Consider the following 20,585-nt stretch of genomic DNA (forward strand, 5'->3'; position numbering starts at 1 on the left):
CTACTAGAAATACAAAAATTATTTGGGTGTGGTAGCACGTGCCTGTAGTCCCAGTTACTCCGGAAGCTGAGACAGGAGGATCGCTTGAACCCGGGGGGTGGAGATTGTAGTGAGCCAAGAGTGTGCCACTGCACTCCAGCCTGGGTGACAGGAGGGAAACCCTGTCTTAAAAAAATAATAATATATATATATATATATATATATATATATATATATATTACATTTTCTTCTCATTGGTGCATAAGTAATTTTGATTTTCTTTCATTGTTCTAGTGATAGTATCTACTGGGGGAGGGGGTATTGGATAGATGGAGATTGCTTTCTTGATTGCTCAGTAGTCTTGGCAATTTAATTTTCAATCTTTACTGTTGGCATTTCTGTATGGTTGGCAAATATTGCTAAAGAGACCTGTTTCCTAGATGTTAACACTCTTAATAATAGCAGTGCCTTTTCTTAATTGGTATGCGATACTTGATATTTTCAAGTCATCTTATTCTTAGCTCTTTATAAATATATTTAGAGTTCTTCCCACCAAAGTTAAAGTTTATGTTCATCTTCATCAATTACATTCTAGTTTGTCTTTTTGCAGCAGCATGTGTATTTAACACAGCCTTCCAATTATTAAGACTCTTAACACTTTATCTCATCACAAGTAGCAAATATTGTCCAATTTTACATTTGCATCACTAACTTTGGGTCAATATTATTCCCACTGTATAATTTCAGTCAATGATATTTCATAATTTTTAACCATTCCTAAATGATTTATTTTTATGCTCTTTCTATTTTGTCTCTATTAAAACAAGGAATGTGATGAACATTTGGGTTTATAAAGCATTTTCCATACTTCTTGTTTCTTTAGTATAGATTTCTGAGGAATTAGTTAAATCTATAAACATGTTGAGTTTTTTTAATGCATACTGTCAAATTTATTTCCAAACATCTTATTTCACTTCTCAATCATCCGGAGTTTGTGCAGTCTTTGAGGATTGTGAAAAACACCTTTAATCTACTCTCTCAAAGTCTGAGGTTTTAAAATTCTGTATAGCTAATGCACTTTTGTATGAGTCATTTCTATTGCTACTTGTTAAGTGAGGAATAAACTTAAGAACTGATGTACTGCTTTATCTCAAATTTTCTCAGATTAGTAAATTACTGTAAGTATTCATAAGCAAGAAAGCGATGGCACGTGCAATGATAATCCATGTTCAGCTACCAAAACATTTCATTTTACTGGCTATTTCTAAAGTGAAAGCTAAAGTAAAGTTAGAAATTGTAGTAAAATAATACTGAATGTGTCATGTGAAAAAATTACTAAACTATTATCTGCACTTTATAGTTCTTCAGTCTAACTTTTCTTTTTATTTCTTTTTTATTTTTAAGATCAGAGTTATTTATCCATTGTTTTAGGCTTTGCATTTGAACCGGTCATTCATGAAACATTGAAAGGCTTCATAAAAAAGTTACTACTCTATGAAAGGTATTGTTCTAAAGATTGAGAACACATTGTAAACAAGATAGTCATATGCATAGCTTGTGGCCAAGAATGTATTGTATACAAAATTAAGGAGCAAATTCTCTTCCCAAACCTATTATTGTATTTGTCACTCTCATTCGTACAGGGGTAAGGCTAACTCTTGAACAGTAGGTGGGTTTTTTGCAAATGAATTGAAGCATTGCCCCAGGTTCTAGAGGGTCAACTCAAGTAAGGAAACTTGTTACTGCATAAATTGGGACTAAAGCCGAACCTCCAAGTTCCTGTCCCACTGTCTTTTCACTTATCGTCTCCTCCATTTTTCAAGTCCACCTTTCTCTTTAGGAGAGATAAGTATGTCCCTCACACAGTACACAGTACTGAGAATGGGCTGTGGGGATGAACAAGATGAAAACTGAAAAGATGGAGAACACATTCTTAGAAAAAAAAGTCATATTTTCTCTAAGAAAATAAATAACTTTATAAAGTTTATTGTACAGGAAGATTTGGATCATTCTTGAATTTTCGTTGCAAATCAAAAACAGGAATTTGAGTTTTATTATCTTGGGAGAAATAGGAATAGAAACGTGTATAAAAAGTAAACTTTTTTTACCAAGAATAAATTGCAGTAACAGGTTTAGACTCTGGGTGTCGCTGTTCACCAATCGGGGGAAAAGACAAACCAGAAATTTAATCAGAATCACAAGATTGCTGCAGCACAAAGCACTGGCTCTGGAGCTTTATGAAAGCTTCAAGCGGAAGCCCTGAGAGCTCCGGCTGTGAATGCACTTTATTTTGGACCCAGAATATCCTGGGGCTCCTCAGGCCTCGACAGAGGGAAAACCAAAGCACAGGCGACTCCGCGGCGGGGTTGTAATGGCGGCGCCTCCTGCTAGCCCAGACCGCACCCGGCTGCTCCAAATCTGCCTTCTCCTGGGGGTTCTGGGGGAAATTAGGGCCGAACAGATCCGCTACTCGGTGTTTGAGGAGCAGGAAGAAGGCTCAGTGGTGGGCAACATCGCCAAGGACCTGGGGTTGGCGCCCCGGGAGCTGGTGGAGCGCGGAGTCCGCATCGTCTCCAGAGGTAGGACGCAGCTTTTCGCCCTGAACCCGCGCAGCGGCAGTTTGGTCACCGCGGGTAGGATAGACCGGGAGGAGCTCTGCGACAGATCTCCAAACTGTGTGACAATACTGGAGATTCTCCTAGAAGATACAGTGAAGATTTTGCGGGTAGAGGTGGAAATAATCGATGTTAATGATAACCCACCCAGTTTTGGGACAGAACAGAGGGAAATAAAAGTTGCTGAAAATGAAAATCCTGGGACAAGATTTCCTCTTCCTGAAGCTTTTGATCCGGATGTAGGGGTAAACTGCCTGCAGGGTTACCAGCTCAACTCAAACGGTTACTTTTCCCTGGACGTGCAAAGCGGGGCCGATGGGATTAAGTACCCAGAGCTGGTGCTGGAACGTGCTCTAGATCGCGAGGAAGAGGCGGTTCACCACCTCGTTCTCACCGCCTTCGACGGAGGTGACCCAGTTCGCTCTGGCACTGCCAGGATTCTCATAATACTTGTGGATACCAACGATAATGCTCCCCTGTTCACTCAGCCCAAGTACCACGTAAGTGTTCGTGAGAACGTTCCTGTAGGCACTCGGCTACTCACCGTAAAAGCCACTGATCCAGATGAAGGAGCCAATGGAGACGTGACGTATTCTTTCCGGAAAGTAAGAGACAAAATATCACAGCTATTTCAGTTAAATTCTCTGAGTGGGGATATAACAATATTGGGGGATCTAGATTATGAGGACTCTGGATTCTATGACATAGATGTAGAAGCCCATGATGGGCCTGGTCTCCGGGCTAGAAGCAAGGTACTGGTGACAGTTCTGGATGAAAATGACAACGCACCAGAAGTCACAGTTACATCTCTCACCAGCTCAGTCCAGGAAACTTCTTCCCCGGGTACAGTAATTGCACTTTTCAACGTGCATGACAGTGACTCAGGAGGAAATGGCCTAGTCACATGTTCTATTCCAGATAATCTGCCATTCACACTTGAAAAGACCTATGAAAATTATTATCGGTTGTTGACACACAGAACACTGGACAGGGAAGAAGTCTCAGAATATAACATCACTGTAACTGCAACTGACCAGGGAATTCCTCCACTGTCTACAGAAACTCATATTTCACTGCAGGTGATGGACATCAATGACAACCCACCCACTTTCCCTCATGCTTCCTACTCTGCCTACATTCCTGAAAACAACCCCAGAGGAGCCTCCATCTTATCTATGACTGCTCAAGACCCTGACAGTGGTGACAATGCCCTAATCACTTACTCCCTGGCCGAAGACACCTTCCAGGATGCACCCCTGTCCTCCTATGTCTCCATCAACTCCAATACTGGGATCCTATATGCACTTCGCTCCTTCGACTATGAGCAGCTTAGAGACCTGCAGCTACTGGTGACAGCCAGTGACAGTGGAGACCCTCCACTCAGCAGCAATGTGTCAGTGAGCCTCTTTGTGCTGGACCAGAACGACAATGTCCCTGAGATCCTGTACCCTACCTTCCCTACAGATGGCTCCACTGGTGTGGAGCTGGCACCCCGCTCCGCAGATTCCGGCTACCTGGTGACCAAAGTGGTGGCAGTGGACAGAGACTCAGGCCAGAATGCCTGGCTGTCCTACCGCCTACTCAAGGCCAGCGAGCCGGGACTATTTGCAGTGGGGCTGCACACAGGCGAGGTGCGCACTGCACGGGCCCTGCTGGACAGAGATGCGCTCAAGCAGAGCCTTGTAGTGGTCGTCCAGGACCATGGCCAGCCCCCTCTCTCGGCCACCGTCACACTCACTGTGGCTGTGGCCAACAGCATCCCAGATGTCCTGGCTGACTTGGGCAGCCTCAAGCCTTCAGCAGACCCAGACGACTCGGGCCTCACACTCTATCTCGTGGTGGCAGTGGCCGCTGTCTCCTGCGTCTTCCTGGCTTTTGTCACGGTGCTGCTAGCACTCAAGCTGAGACGCTGGCACAAGTCACGCCTGCTTCACGCTGAAGGCAGCAGGTTGGCAGGTGTGCCTGCCTCGCACTTTGTGGGCGTGGACGGGGTTCGGGCTTTCCTGCAGACCTACTCCCACGAGGTCTCCCTCACCGCGGACTCGAGGAAGAGTCATCTGATCTTCCCCCAGCCCAACTATGCAGACACGCTCATCAGCCAGGAGAGCTGTGAGAAAAGCGAGCCTCTTCTGATAACTCAGGATTTACTTGAAACAAAAGGAGACCTTAATCTTCAGGTGAGTCAATCTTATAATAGATCATACCACACTGAAATATATAGACAAAGAGTTGTGTAAATGTCTCCTATTACATATGTAATATATCAAATAAAGGTGCCTCTTTTAATATTTTATTGCTGTAAAGAGAACTGGTGGATGACCCTTCAGTAATGACCAACAGTCTTTACTACACAAAAATGTTTATTATCCTTTTTGGTCTTCATTCAGTTGTAGTTTCAGCCAGAATTTTCTAATTTTACAACTCTAAACCACCTCATTTCCTTAAATGTCCTTTTCTGTGCTGGGTGCGGTGGCTCACACCTGTAATCCTAGCACTTTGGGAGTGTGAGGAGGGTGGATTGCCTGAGCTCAGGAGTTTGACACCAGTCCAGGCAACATGGTGAAACCCAGTCTCTACTAAAATACAAAAAGTTAGCCAGGCGTGGTGGTGCACGCCTGTAGTCCCAGCTACCCTGGAGGCTGAGACATGAGAATTGCTGGAACCTGGGAGGCAGAGGTTGCAATGAGCTGAGATCATGCCACTGTACTCCAGCCTGGGTGACAGAGCAAGCCTCTGTCTCCAAGAAGTAAAATAAAATAAAGTAAAATAAAATAAAGAATAAATTTCCTTTTCCTTTAGGTGTTACTGCAAAGATACAAGAGACCTGTGAAATAGAAGGCAATTGTGTGAATTCACGTTTACAATATTCTTTCTCATGAAGTTATTATTGGATCTGGACTGAGGATTTTTTAATTTCCTATTTTTACACTGTACCATGCTTTACTTGAAGTTTACTTTTCCTTCCTTGAAAGGGTATTTTGCATTATAATAGGCAACATCAATTTAAGAATACTGGCAACTTATGAGTTTAACTTTTAGATATAACTTTAACAGGATATTTTCTCAATGAACTGTTACATTTCAAGTATTTTCTTGTTGCTGTTCTGAGATGCACCAGCGGTGACTATACGTGATTCCTTTGGTGCACTCCTGTGATTATGAGAAATATTTCAAAGTTAATTTCACTCATATTTAAGTAGATTCTAGAAGTAACTTTAATAATTTTTAAATTGCCTATCATGACATCACTATTGAGACTTTCTTGATTTCTTTTGTTGTTGTTGTTGTTGAAAAGAGATATATATATATATATATTTATTTTTATATATATATATTTAGAATTAGGCAGCTGGACTCAGTTTAGATGATCCCAATTTTGTTGGCAACATCCAAAGCATCATAATCAGGAGCCAGTCAAACATATGCCTTTTTCTCTCCATCAGGCCGAATCAGGGTGTTGACCTTGACCACATCAATGTCATAGAGCTTCTTCACAGCCTGTTTAATCTGGTGCTTGTTGGCTTTAACATCCACAATGAACACAAGTGTGTTGTTGTCTTCTATCTTCTTCATAGTAGACTCAGTGGTCAGCGGTAACTTGATGATAGCATAGTGGTCAAGCTTGTTTCTCCTCGGGGCGCTCTTCCGAGGATATTTGGGCTGTCTCTGGAGTCACAGTGTCTTGAGCCGCCGGAAGGTGGGTGACGTGCGGGTCTTCTTTTTTTTGTGGCTGTGGACACCTTTCAACACTGCCTTCTTGGCCTTTAAAGCCTTCGCTTTGGCTTCGGCTTTAGGAGGGACAGGAGCTTCCTTCTTTGCTTTTGGTGCCATCTTGTGAAAAGGCGAGACTTTCTTGATTTCTAAGGAAAAATATAAGTTTTTGGAGTCTTTTCTCTTTTCATCATGTGAGCCTCTTTCAAGGGTTGAGTTACTTGGGTTCTGGACTGATATGATTTATGCTGCTTAGTAAGTTGGCCTCATCCCTATTGCTACAAATTGCTATCAGATATTTCTGTCACCATGTGGCTCTGGGATTATTTTATATGTGGGAAAATATTTTGTGTGTAGGGGATATACAACACTTTTGTTCTTTGTGCTTTCATTTAGTTCTGTGAGTTAATTCAAAATTCATGAATGCATATGCTTACACAAATTAGTGTAATTTGATAACTGGAAGTTGTAGTGATAGACTGTGGAATATGCCTCAATTTGATTTACAAAGGAGAGTTTTAGTTTCTACATGGTTTTGTATTCATAGAAACATGTGGTGCAATATGTAGAGTAAGCTGGAATATGATATGCAGTTACCTGGGTTGGTAAGCAGAAAGCAGAAATAACAAATGAATGTTGAGAGACAACTCACATCTGAGGAGAGATTGTTTAAAGTAATTAAGCCATAAAATATAATTTGGAAATGCTCAATTGGCCTGAAACTGTGTCAAGCATATTCAGGTGTTGGCATTAGGAATATATTCCAGAATGAGAGTGCCATACGTTTTAAAGGCCTAGGAAAGCAGTAGATAATTTATAACCTAAAATCAAATTTTTTTAAAAATGTGTTTTTGTTAGAATGGGCAGTGAGTTTCTTTTAGTAAATAACAATGTTGATTAAACAAATTGTTGTATATTCATATTATGGACTACTAGATAACTATATTATGGGCCACTAGATAACTATAAAAATAAATGGGAAAGCTCTCTGTGTACTGATATGATCTTTAAGATATAACAAATATAAAAGCAATGTGAAGAACATGGTATGTTGTATGCTTACATTTGTGTAAAGAAGGAGACAGAATATTTATAAAAATCCGTTGCACTATGTAAAACATATCTCCAGAAGGATACCCAAGAAACGTTAACACTCATTTCCCCTGTGAAAGCAATTCTCCTCATCTAAAGCAGGGATGAATGCACCTTTTGAATTTGGAACTATATGAATATTTCGCATATTTAAAAACAAATGAAGACTTTATAAATTAAAAAAAAAGAAGAAGAAGAAAAGAAAAATGTTCTTAGCAAACATTTACAAGCCGTTGGTGCAGTTTCCTGAGAAAACCTCTGAGCGTCGCTGTCGGTCAAAAGAACGAAGAGAAGATCCAGAGAAGCTTTTGGGAGCCTCTTAGAAGGGAACTTCCTGCACAAACCAACCACGCAGAGGAGGCCAGTGTAGATTCGGAAACAGAAAACAAAAGCAGAAAAGTGACCTGAGCCCGGATTCTGCCATCCTCGGAAGGCTTATTCCTCCTATGGGCAAAGGAGCACAGGGAGCCCGAGGGAGACAGAAGATGAAGGCTAGCGCAGGGAGATACGGGCTGGTGTGGTGGCTGCAGGTACTGTTGCCCTTCCTGTTGTCTTTGTTCCCCGGGGCTCTCTCAGACCAGATCCGCTATTCAATTCCAGAGGAGCTGGCCAAAAACTCTGTCGTAGGAAACCTCGCCAAGGATCTGGGGCTCAGCGTCCGGGACTTGCCTGCCCGGAAGCTGCGGGTTAGCGCAGAGAGGGAATATTTCACAGTAAACCCAGAAAGCGGGGACTTACTTGTGGGTGACAAAATAGACCGAGAGCAGATATGCGGGAAGCAGCCTCTGTGTGTTCTGGATTTCGATACTGTCGCTGAAAACCCACTAAATATTTTCCACATAGCAGTAATTGTGCAGGATATAAATGATAATACCCCACTATTCAAACAGAGTAAGATTCATTTAAAAATTGGCGAATCCACTAAGCCAGGTACAACATTTCCACTTGACCCAGCCCTGGATTCAGATGTTGGTCCTAATTCACTACAAAGATACCACCTTAATGACAACGAGTACTTTGATCTCGCTGAGAAACAGACTCCAGATGGACGTAAATATCCTGAGCTGATTCTAAAACATTCTCTGGACAGAGAAGAGCATAGTTTCCATCAACTGGTCCTCACAGCTGTGGATGGCGGAGACCCACCTCAAAGCGGCACGACCCAAATCCGAATCCAAGTCACGGATGCCAATGATAACCCTCCGGTGTTCAGCCAGGATGTGTACAGGGTCACCCTGAGGGAGGACGTGCCCCCGGGCTTCTTTGTGCTTCAAGTGACGGCCACTGACCAGGATGAAGGCATAAACGCGGAGATCACCTACTCCTTTCATAATGTGGACGAACAAGTCAAACGCTTTTTCAACTTAAATGAAAAAACAGGAGAAATCACGACAAAGGATGATTTGGATTTTGAGATTGCAAGTAGTTACACTCTGAGTATTGAAGCAAAAGATCCTGGAGATCTAGCAGCCCACTGCAGTATCCAAGTTGAAATTCTTGATGAGAATGATTGTGCACCTGAAGTTATTGTGACTTCAGTATTTACTCCCCTACCAGAGGATTCGCCACCAGGAACGGTCATCGCCTTGATAAAAACGAGAGACAGAGACTCTGGAGAAAATGGAGAAGTTTACTGCCAAGTGTTGGGAAATGCCAAGTTTATTTTGAAATCTTCCTCAAAGAACTATTACAAACTAATAACAGACGGCGCCCTGGACCGGGAGGAGATCCCAGAATACAATCTCACCATCACAGCCACCGACGGGGGCAAGCCGCCTCTCTCCTCCAGCATAATTGTCACCCTGCACATCTCCGACGTCAACGATAATGCCCCACTTTTCCAACAGACTTGCTACATGGTTCACGTGGCAGAGAACAATCCTCCTGGCGCCTCTATCGCTCAAATCAGTGCCTCTGACCCTGACTTGGGCCCCAATGGCCAAGTTTCCTACTCCATCGTAGCGAGCGACCTGGAGCCGCGGGAGATTTTATCCTACGTGTCCGTGAGCGCGCAGAGCGGGGTGGTGTTCGCGCAGCGCGCCTTCGATCATGAGCAGCTGCGCGCCTTCGAACTCACACTGCAGGCCACCGACCAGGGCTCACCTGCGCTCAGCGCCAACGTGAGCCTCCGCGTGTTAGTGGGCGACCTCAATGACAATGTGCCACTGGTGTTGTACCCCGCGCTGGGGCCCGATGGCTCCGCCCTCTTCGATATGGTGCCACGCGCAGCAGAGCCCGGCTACCTGGTGACCAAGGTGGTGGCGGTGGACGCAGACTCGGGACACAACGCTTGGCTGTCCTACCACGTGCTGCAGGCCAGCGAGCCCGGGCTCTTCAGCCTGGGGCTGCGCACGGGTGAGGTGCGCACAGCGCGTGCCTTGGGCGAGAGGGACGCGGCCCGCCAGCGCCTGCTGGTCGCTGTGCGTGATGGAGGACAGCCGCCACTCTCCGCCACCGCCACGCTGCACCTAATCTTCGCGGATAGCCTGCAAGAGGTATTGCCAGACCTTAGCGACCGCCCTGAGCCCTCTGACCCCCAGACGGAACTGCAGTTTTACCTGGTGGTGGCCTTGGCCTTGATCTCAGTGCTCTTCCTCTTCGCGGTGATTCTGGCAATCTCCCTGCGCCTGCGACGCTCTTCCAGTTCAGACGCTTGGGGCTGCTTTCAGTCTAGTCAGTACTCCAAGCCTGGACCTGGGGTTCTCCCCAATTACAGTGAGGGAACATTGCCCTTTTCCTACAACCTGTGTGTTGCCTCACAATCAGCCAAGACAGAGTTTAATTTTCTGAACGTAACCCCGGAATTGGTTCCCTCACAAGATCTCCTCTGTGACAATGCCTCTTGGGAACAAAATACAAATCATGCAGACGCTGGGGTCCCTTTTGCCTCAGATACTATTTTAAAGGTGAGCTTTAATTAATTTATTTTCACTTCTGGTTTTATTGTTTCACCTAATTTGGGTAGGAAGTTCCATTGCAATTTCTTTGTCTGTGAGTTAGATTTGGTCAATGTTGTGCCTTAATTATCTTAATCTTATTTAACTTAATTTTAAGTGTTTTCTCTCTGAAGTGTGAGATTTATTTAGCAATAATTGCAAACCTTTATCACATGAGATACTGCACTGTATTTCTTTTTCTTCCTCGTCTTTGCTTCTCTCTGAAGATTTGTTACGATTGGGACTTTAGGCAATTACTTTCACCTTCAGGCTCTTTATTATTCAAATTTTTGTTTTACTTCCTCTTAGCATCATAGTACTTCAGAGTAAAGAGAGTCTTCATTTTAGTAGTTTTTGGAAATTGGGAACCAAAGATGAAAGACTTTTACATAATGGCATGGCTTGTTAATTGCAGGGCATGGGTAGGACATTGTCCCATTGACTTGAAGACCCACACTGGGTAAGCTAAGTGTCTTGGAATCACAAGCATATTTCTAAAGGATAGGCAATGTTTGAGGTCTGAGGTGTCTGCTATAAAGAGTGCATTTAACAAATGTGAGAAATCATTCTCTAACATGCATTTTAACAAATTGCTCTTGAGAAAAATTACACATTGAGAAAAATCTTACAACCTATGTTCACATCATTTTCTACCAAATATTACTCAAATCTTTGCTTTTGAATTTCCTAATTATATAGAATTTTTATTTTCTTAGTTTTCTATGAAAGTGTCATTAAACAAAATGACTTTCTGAAATGTTCATTTTTTTCAATCAAGAGGTTTTTCTATTTCTGTTGTCATATAAAGATGATAGCACTAAATAACTGTCTCAACATAGAAAGGCCACTCAGTACTGCTCAATAAGTATCTGGTCATGCTTTCCTGCATAGATGATGAAATAAAGCCCCACCCTCCACAGTTGCTATACTGATTGTCATTGGAACTACAAATATTTGAACATGATAATAGAAAAATGTAAAAATGCTTAGTTAACCCTACTCTAACACTGTCTGAGATAGTGGAGAAACTTTCTCAAAGTCCTCACAAGTAATAAAGATCTGTATTTCTTCTGCATATGACAGCTAATATAACTTACATAAATCAGTAGTCCTGTTTGGAAAGGTGCATTGAGAATTGGGTTTGTTTCCTTGGCATTCTTATGTGCAAATAAGCACGTTTTCCTAAATGCATCCTAATAAAGAGATGAAATCTTGAATTCTACAAAGGTAAGAATTTGAATGTCCTAATTTAAAGGACTAAACATAGGTAAGAAGTAAATAAAGGACATAGGCTCCCCCAGTGACACATTAAATAAAATTTTTGTAAGGTATTGGAATCTAATAATATTGATCTCAGTAATTGTGGAAGTCTTGCTATTTCAGAATTAAAGCTGAATTAACAGTCATAGACAATGTTACACAGTTAAACATTAAGGATATGGCAACATTATTAGAAATAAAATTACAACTAAACTTAGGAGAAATAAAAATGGAATTTGGTGCAGTCACTGGTTAGGACTCTGAGCGTCGCTGTTGACCAAAGTGGGAAAGGAGCTGCAGCAGAGGCGACCCGACTCTGCTCCCTCCATACTAAACACACAAACCAGACAAGCTCCTACGAAAAGCCAACGCTCCACGCCCATTTTCGTCGGGGAATATGTACCCATCGGCTTTAGATAAATAAGGAAACAGCAGGCTGAACCAGAACTAAGAGAAAATTGGGCAGAGAGAAGGCAATGGCGAGTCCACCGAGGCGCTGGGCCTGCGGAGAGCTGCTGCTGCCCTTCATGCTCCTGGGGACGCTGTGCCAACCGGGATCCGGGCAGATCAGCTACTCGATGCCGGAGGAGCTGGACAAAGGCTCCTTCGTCGGCAACATCGCCAAGGACCTTGGGCTGGAGCCCCGGGAGCTGGCGGAGCACGGAGTCCGCATCGTCTCCAGAGGTAGGACGCAGCTTTTCGCTCTGAACCCGCGAAGCGGCAGCTTGGTCACCGCGGGCAGGATAGACCGGGAGGAGCTCTGCGCTCAGAGCCCGCTGTGTGTGGTGAACTTTAACATCTTAGTTGAGAACAAAATGAAAATTATTGTAGTAGAAGTAGAAATAATCGATATTAATGATAACTTCCCGCGTTTCCGGGATGAGGAGTTAAAAGTCAAAGTTAATGAAAATGCGGCTGCAGGGACACGTTTAGTGCTTCCCTTCGCGCGGGATGCAGATGTGGGTGTGAACTCCCTCCGGAGTTATCAGCTCAGCTCCAATCTGCACTTCTCTCTGGATGTGGTAAGCGGAACTGATGGACAAAAGTATCCGGAGCTGGTGTTGGAACAGCCCCTAGACCGCGAGAAAGAGACTGTTCACGACCTCCTCCTCACAGCTTTAGATGGCGGAGACCCGGTACTCTCCGGCACCACGCACATCCGTATTACAGTACTCGACGCAAACGACAATGCACCCCTGTTCACGCCATCCGAGTACAGCGTGAGTGTTCCGGAGAACATACCTGTGGGCACTCGGCTGCTCACGCTAACCGCCACGGATCCAGATGAGGGAATAAACGGGAAATTGACCTACTCTTTTCGCAATGAAGAAGACAAAATTTCGGAGACTTTCCATCTTGATTCCAACCTGGGGGAAATCTCAACTCTACAACCGCTGGACTATGAAGAATCCAGATTCTACCTCATGGAAGTGGTAGCTCAGGATGGAGGCGCTCTTCTTGCCAGCGCTAAGGTGGTGGTCACAGTACAGGACGTGAATGACAATGCCCCCGAAGTGATCCTCACCTCTCTGACCAGTTCCCTCTCTGAAGACTGTCTTCCAGGAACTGTAATCGCGCTGTTTAGTGTACATGATGGTGATTCTGGAGAAAATGGTGAGATTGCATGCTCTATTCCTAGGAACTTGCCTTTTAAACTGGAGAAGTCAGTTGATAATTACTATCACCTATTAACAACTAGAAACCTGGACAGAGAAGAGACTTCAGATTATAATATCACTTTAACCGTCATTGACCATGGAACCCCGCCCCTCTCTGCAGAAAACCACATCCCCTTGAAAGTAGCAGACGTCAATGACAACCCACCCAATTTCCCTCAAGCCTCCTATTCCACCTCTCTCCCAGAAAACAACCCCAGAGGTGTCTCTATCTTCTCTGTGACAGCCCATGACCCCGACAGCGGCGACAATGCTCGAGTCACCTACTCCCTGGCTGAAGACACATTTCAGGGGGCGCCCTTGTCCTCCTATGTCTCCATTAACTCTGACACCGGTGTCCTGTATGCGCTGAGATCCTTCGATTATGAGCAGTTGAGAGACCTACAGTTGTGGGTGACAGCCAGCGACAATGGGAACCCTCCACTTAGCAGCAACGTGTCACTGAGCCTGTTTGTGCTGGACCAGAACGACAATGCGCCCGAGATCCTGTACCCCACCCTCCCCACAGACGGTTCCACGGGCGTGGAGCTGGCGCCCCGCTCCGCAGAACCTGGCTACCTGGTGACCAAGGTGGTAGCGGTGGACAAAGATTCAGGCCAGAATGCCTGGCTATCCTACCGTCTGCTTAAGGCCAGCGAGCCGGGACTCTTTGCGGTTGGGCTGCACACAGGCGAAGTGCGGACAGCGCGGACCCTGCTGGACAGAGACGCACTCAAGCAGAGCCTCATAGTGGCCGTGGAAGACCATGGCCAGCCCCCTCTGTCAGCCACCGTCACAGTCACGGTGGCCGTGGCAGACAGGATCCCTGACATCCTTGCTGACCTTGGCAGTATGAAGACCCCCATTGACCCTGAGGATTTGGATCTCACATTCTATCTTGTGGTGGCAGTGGCTGCAGTCTCCTGCGTCTTCTTGGCCTTTGTCATTGTGCTGCTGGCGCTCAGACTGAGGCGCTGGCACAAGTCACGCCTGCTTCAGGCTGAAGGCAGCAGGTTGGCGAGTGTGCCCGCCTCGCACTTTGTGGGCATGGATGGGGTTCCGGCTTTCCTGCAGACCTATTCCCACAAGGTCTCCCTCACCGCAGACTCGAGGAAGAGTCACCTGATCTTTCCCCAGCCCAACTATGCAGACACGCTCCTTAGTGAAGAGAGCTGTGAAAAAAGCGAGCCTCTTCTGATGTCTGATAAGGTAGATGCAAACAAAGAAGAACGGCGAGTTCAGGTTAGTTTTCTCTTTCGGTAAGGATGACCAGAACATTTTTGTTTGTTTCTTTTTTCATTTATCTGTCATATTCAAAATCAGCTAGTTATGCAAATAGTGGAATATTATTTGCTCTATTGGAGATTAATTTTTTTCAATTCACTCTTTCTCCATTTGTTTTCAAATTCTGTTTTGGGAAGTCTAGCTGATATCTGTAGACTTAAGTGAAACAAATACTTTAAAGGAAAGTGGTTAAATATAATCATTTTACCCAAATATTTTGCTATATTGGAACTGCAGTTCTATTAATAGCAGAGATGTTTTATTAATTCAAATTGTTATATGTATTGTTCTCTTTTGAGTGTCTGCGTAGACACCGTTAGTGTACGTGTTTTGGAAAGGATAATGTGTTGGATTGATATTTTAGTCTACCTGCAATTTGTTTAAGGAAATAATTTACAGTATTTACATAAATCAGTGGAAAGGTACAGAGAACTTCTGCATCATAAATATCAGAAAAGTAGATTAAATTTATAGTGATGATAACATGTAGCATTCTAAAGTCTGGAAAGTTTGTGTTAAGCCATGTAATTATTGGATATGTGGGCTTGTTGAGAGAAGAAATCAGGGTAAAGGAACCTTAAAGTTGGGCTTTGTTCTGTGATGTAAAGCCTCCAAAGAGTTACATACTGCTGCATTCAATAGATGTAAATATGTCACATACCTGGCATCTTCTGTTGTAGACAAACCCTTTACTTATTAAAATCAGCACCTACTGAAATGTTAGCTTTTCTTTAAGTGTAGGTGCAATTCTTCTTTATTACTTGAGTCTAAGGTTGTATTTGAAAAAAGAATTCAATTTAAGGATGGTTCAAAATTTTAAATTTCATATCTAAGGGATGTGTTCATCTTAAATTAATAGATGTGCCTTAATGAAATACTGGTCTAAGTGCCTCAAATTCCAGGAGGATGTGTTATGTAATGAAAGGACTACTAGATTTCCATTCTGCATCTGATTTGCTGAAGATGATTTTCAGATGCTTCTTATTAAAATATTCTTAATCCTTCAAATTTTGTACTTTTAACACCTTGAGCATCAGCTTCAAATAATGACTAAATAAGGGGAAAAGGTAATAAAATATTACAAATGGGATAGTAAGCTACATTACTCAACCACATGAAAGGTTAATTGACACATTAAAGAACCTAAGATCACTTGATTTTTATTTTTTAAACATTATTAAAGAGCAGTCAATTATACACACACACACACACACACACATATACACACATACACACACACAAACACACATACGTACACACACGGACATTCTGACCAAAATGTAAAATGTACAAACTCACTGAATAGTGAATGCATTCAAAGAGTAACAAGAGAATCTATAGAATAGGTGTGACATCATTCACTCCTATGTGAAAACTTGCTTTTCCATTTTTTTTTTAAAGAAAATGTTATATGCTTCTCAGAGTAGGGTGTTTGGAAAAAAAGTAAAGGTTATAGATTTGGGTACACTTCCTCTGAGTTAACTTTTTTGTGCAATGGAAAAATATCTTTAAACCCTCTATAAACTACTAGCAGACTTTATAAAGTGCTTGATCCATACATTCTGAATGTACGTACTATATATACCATATACTTTTAAATATCTGAGTATTTAGTTTTATATGTGTTCTGAAGAATAATTTTTCATACTAATTGAAGTGTTCATACAATGAACACTTGGCATTGTGTGGGAAGGCCCTTGCTTTGGAATGTTTTGGAGCAAAGTCTTGAGTCAGTTATGTTTTTGATGTTTGTATAAAGGTGACAATGGGTGGCTGTCCAGAATTCTGGATATCATGACTAGTTTAAGATGCTATAATGCTTTTCCACTATAAGGTAAATTCAGTGTGGAACTCATTGCTTATTGCTGCACTGGTTTTAGAATAACAATACATTATGTAGGCTAAAGATAATTTCTTTAAGAACATTTTCTGGTTTGGAAATGTAATTAAAACTATAAGACACCTGTGAGAAACATGGAAAATGGCATGTTATTGACCAGGGAAAAGTGTAAATAACAAAAGGTTGGTATGATCAGATGGTAAACTGGGGACCAAGGAAAAGTGGACAGGAAGATTACTTACATAATTAAATAATATAATTATAAGGACTCACAATTCACTCCCCAATCCTAATAAACACATCATTGTCAGGCTACTTGAGAAGAAGCAGTACGGTTCAGAACAATTGTGATGTAGTATGAAAAAACGTCTTCTGTGAAAGTTTTTCATCTGTGGTTCATGCCTTATAATCCCAGCACTTTGGGAGGCTGAGGTGGGAGGATTGCTTAAAGCCAGGTGTTGACGCCCAGCCTGGGCAACATAGTGAGACCCCACCTCTACAGAAAAAAGAAAAAATTTCAATCATACTTATTTAATTAAAAGTAGACACTTGGTAACAAAGGAAAAGAGACCCTCTTGCTTCTTGCTATACTTCTATTTTATAAGGTCAATCATTTCCTCATTACCTGTAACTTCTTTTGGGGCGAAATAATAAAGATAAAAGAGAAGAAAGTGAAACATAGGATGAAACTAAAAGCTATGAGATTATAACTTTTAGAAGTTAGAAGAAAAGGAAATAGAATGCAATAACAATACACGTGAAGCTGATATTTCAAGCATCTTTATACTGCGTCTTCTGCCATCACCAAAAATAGCTTTCATTCGTATGATTTTTCTATGTATCATTTTATTTGGTCCTCATTTCTACTAAAGTAAGCAGAGAAGATGTTATTATGACCATTTTATGAAAATAGAAACTAAAAAACATGACGGGATTGAGCAAGATTATCTCTGCCCTTTGACAAGTAAAAGGTACTTGATTTGGATGGATGAAGCTCAAATTAAAAGAAATAACAGACTAAAGATATAGTAAATATATTTAATGTTTTTTAAAAGTTCTTTTAAAATGAGAAGAAAGTATCACTATCAGTACACTGCCGATTTTTCTCCTAACTGGCTCCTTATTTGGAGAGGATTTAGTCACCACTGCTGCAGTTCTGCATCGGAGGCGCTGGGTGCCGGTCTTGGCTAGTGCTGTGCAAAGTATTGACTCCTCCCGCCGCAGCCAACTTGGAAGAAAAGTGTACTCTCTATCCGGCTTCCTGCAGCGGAGACACCCATCAGAGAACCGAAGCACCAAGACAAAACAAATAGTTGGTTCTGCTCAGAGAGGTCTTGGGATTATTTAAAGATCTCCTCTCCTCGGATTTAGAAAGGCAAAGGCGCGGAGAGGGGGATGGGAAATAGCTCCGGATGGAGCGGCCCAGCAGAGCGGAGGCGAATGCTGTTTCTCTTCCTGCTCTCTTTGTTAGGCCAGGGGCTCTCCCAACCGATCCGCTACGCTATTCCCGAGGAGCTGGACGGAATAGCGGAGGAGGCTCCCTGGTAGGGAACCTCGCCAAGGACCTGGGTTTTGGCGTAGGGGATTTACCTACTCGGAACCTGCGGGTTATTGCAGAGAAGAAATTCTTTACCGTGCGCCCCGAAAATGGGGACTTATTTGTGAGCGACCGTATAGACCAAGAGGAGATTTGTGGCAAGAAGTCAACGTGTGTTCTGGAATTTGAAATGGTTGCTGAAAAGCCTTTAAACTTTTTTCATGTAACCGTGCTGATCCAGGATATTAACGACAACCCACCGACCGTTAGCGAAAATATCACTGAGCTGGAAATCAGCGAACTGGCGATCACTGGAGCCACCTTTGCCTTGGAATCTGCTCAGGATCCTGATGTAGGTGTCAATTCGCTGCAGGAGTACTACCTCAGCCCTGATCCGCACTTCTTTTTAATTCAGAAGGAGAACCTGGATGGCAGTAGGTACCCAGAACTAGTACTGAAAGCACCCCTGGACAGGGAAGAGCAGCCGCATCACCACCTGGTCCTCGCAGCTGTGGATGGGGGCGAGCCCTCCAGAAGCTGTACCACCCAGATCAGGGTAATTGTCGCAGACGCAAATGATAACCCCCCAGTATTTACTCAGGACATGTACAGGGTCGGTGTTGCAGAGAACCTGCCCACTGGCTCCTTGGTATTAAAAGTGATGGCCACTGACTTGGATGAGGGCGTTAATGCTGAGATCATCTATGCCTTCATCAGTATTGGTAAGGCAGTGAGGCAATTGTTCAAGCTGGACAGTAAAACGGGGGAACTCACCACTGTTGGAGAACTGGACTTTCAAGAGAGTGATAGCTACACAATTGGGGTGGAAACAAAGGATGGTGGACATCACACTACATATTGTAAAGTACAGATAGATATTTCAGATGAAAATGACAATGCCCTGGAGATAACCCTGGCTTCTGAATCCCAACATATACAAGAAGATGCTGAGCTGGGGACTGCTATTGCCCTGATCAAAACACATGATCTAGATTCTGGATTTAATGGAGAAATCCTATGCCAACTAAAAGGAAAGTTTCCCTTTAAAATCGTTCAAGATACCAAAAACACATACAGGTTGGTGACAGATGGAGCCCTGGACCGGGAGCAGATCCCAGAATACAATGTGACGATCACAGCTACCGACAAAGGCAATCCACCGCTCTCCTCCAGCAAGACCATCACTCTGCACATCCTTAATGTCAACGACAACGTTCCAGTTTTCCACCAGGCCTCCTACACGGTGCATGTAGCTGAGAACAACCCGCCTGGAGCCTCCATTGCTCATGTTAGCGCCTCGGATCCCGACTTGGGACCTAACGGCCTTGTCTACTACTACATCGTGGCCAGTGACCTGGAGCCGCGGGAGCTGTCGTCCTACGTGTCCGTGAGCCCGCAGAGCGGGGTGGTGTTCGTGCAGCGAGCCTTCGACCACGAGCAGCTGCACGCCTTTGAGCTCACGCTGCAGGCCCGCGACCAGGGCTCGCCGGCGCTCAGCGCCAACGTGAGCCTGCGGGTGTTGGTGGGCGACCGCAACGACAATGCACCGCGGGTGCTGTACCCAGCTCTGGGGCCCGACCGCTCTGCGCTCTTCGATATGGTGCCGCACGCTGCAGAGCCTGGCTACCTGGTGACCAAGGTGGTGGCGGTGGACGCAGACTCGGGACCCAACGCCTGGCTGTCCTACCACATTCAGCAGCCTAGCGAGCCCGGGCTGCTCAGCCTGGGGCTGCGCACCGGTGAGGTGCGCACGGCGCGTACCTTGGGCGACAGGGAGGCCGCCCGCCAGCGCCTGCTGGTCACTGTTTGTGATGGAAGACAGCCGCCTCTTTCAGCCACCGTCACGCCGCACCTAATCTTCGCAGATAGCTTGCCAGAGATACAACCTGACCTTAGCGACCGTCCCACTCCCTCTGACCTTCAGGCAGTACTAGTTTCACCTAGTAGTGGCGTTGGCCTTGATCTCAGTGCTCTTCCTCCTCGCGGTGATTCTGGCCATCGCCCTGCGCCTGCGACGCTCTTCCAGACCCGCCACTGAGGGCTACTTTCAGCCTGGTCTCTACTCCAAGACTGTACCTGGAGTTCTCCCCAACTACAGTGAAAGGACTTTGCTTTATTCCTACAGTCTGTGTGCTGCCTCACATTCCTCAAACACCGAGTTTAAATTTCTCAATATAAAGGCTGAAGATGCTGCACCACAAGATCTGCTATGTGGTGAAGCGTCTTGGTTTGAAAGTAATGACAATCCAAAAATGCCTTCTAATTCAGGCAATTTGCAACAGGTGAGTTTCTTCAAACCTTTCCTTCCATAAATATAATTGGGTTTCAATTCATTGATTTAGAGATAAAATGTTTACAGATTAAATATTTCCTGATTACATTATTTTATTGATTTTCTGGGTGTGGAGTAGGGTGCCTAGGAAATTCTTTGTAGAATTTCCTGTAGAATATCTGTATGGCAGTTGTTCTTTCATAGAAAGCCTCCTTTTGATAGTCTTGAAATTTTTGTTAATCCTAATACACTATAATCTGAAACATTTTTAATACAGTATTGTCTCACACTGTCATTTTCAGACATATCTATCCAGAATTAGACACAAATCTGCACAATTAAGTGGTTTACTTAGTTTTAATGCAGTCAATCCTAAAATATATTAAACATAATGTATATCTTAA

The 20,585-nt window shown here is 43.8% G+C and overlaps 2 protein-coding genes and 1 pseudogene across 5 annotated transcripts in view; 2 read left to right on the forward strand and 1 right to left on the reverse strand.

Moving 5' to 3' along the window:
• The first annotated feature begins 215 nt into the window (after nt 1-215).
• The window catches only part of LOC101006303 (protocadherin gamma-C4), a 166,744-nt gene continuing 146,374 nt past the window's right edge, over nt 216-20,585 (forward strand). Inside the window, exons 1-2 of one of the 4 annotated variants that reach the window (XM_031666493.1) lie at nt 216-4,771; nt 5,394-6,097. In XM_031666493.1, coding sequence (XP_031522353.1) covers nt 2,258-4,771; nt 5,394-5,429 — 2,550 coding nt within the window. In that variant the 5' untranslated portion in view covers nt 216-2,257 and the 3' untranslated portion in view covers nt 5,430-6,097. Of the gene's footprint in view, nt 4,772-5,393; nt 6,098-6,542; nt 10,304-10,343; nt 14,491-20,585 lie in introns of those variants that run through there. The other 3 variants (XM_021939774.2, XM_021939776.2, XM_021939787.2) reach the window with 3 other exon arrangements.
• LOC108586453 lies at nt 5,917-6,440 on the reverse strand (annotated as a pseudogene).
• Nucleotides 14,532-20,492, forward strand: PCDHGB3 (protocadherin gamma subfamily B, 3). The gene is given in 3 exon segments (XM_021939801.2): nt 14,532-17,890; nt 17,893-19,841; nt 19,843-20,492. Coding segments are annotated over 3 exon segments (2,451 nt in total). The 5' UTR covers nt 14,532-17,767; the 3' UTR covers nt 20,222-20,492.

This window comes from Papio anubis, chromosome 5 (genome assembly GCF_008728515.1).
Source record: "Papio anubis isolate 15944 chromosome 5, Panubis1.0, whole genome shotgun sequence".
NCBI lineage: Eukaryota > Metazoa > Chordata > Mammalia > Primates > Cercopithecidae > Papio > Papio anubis.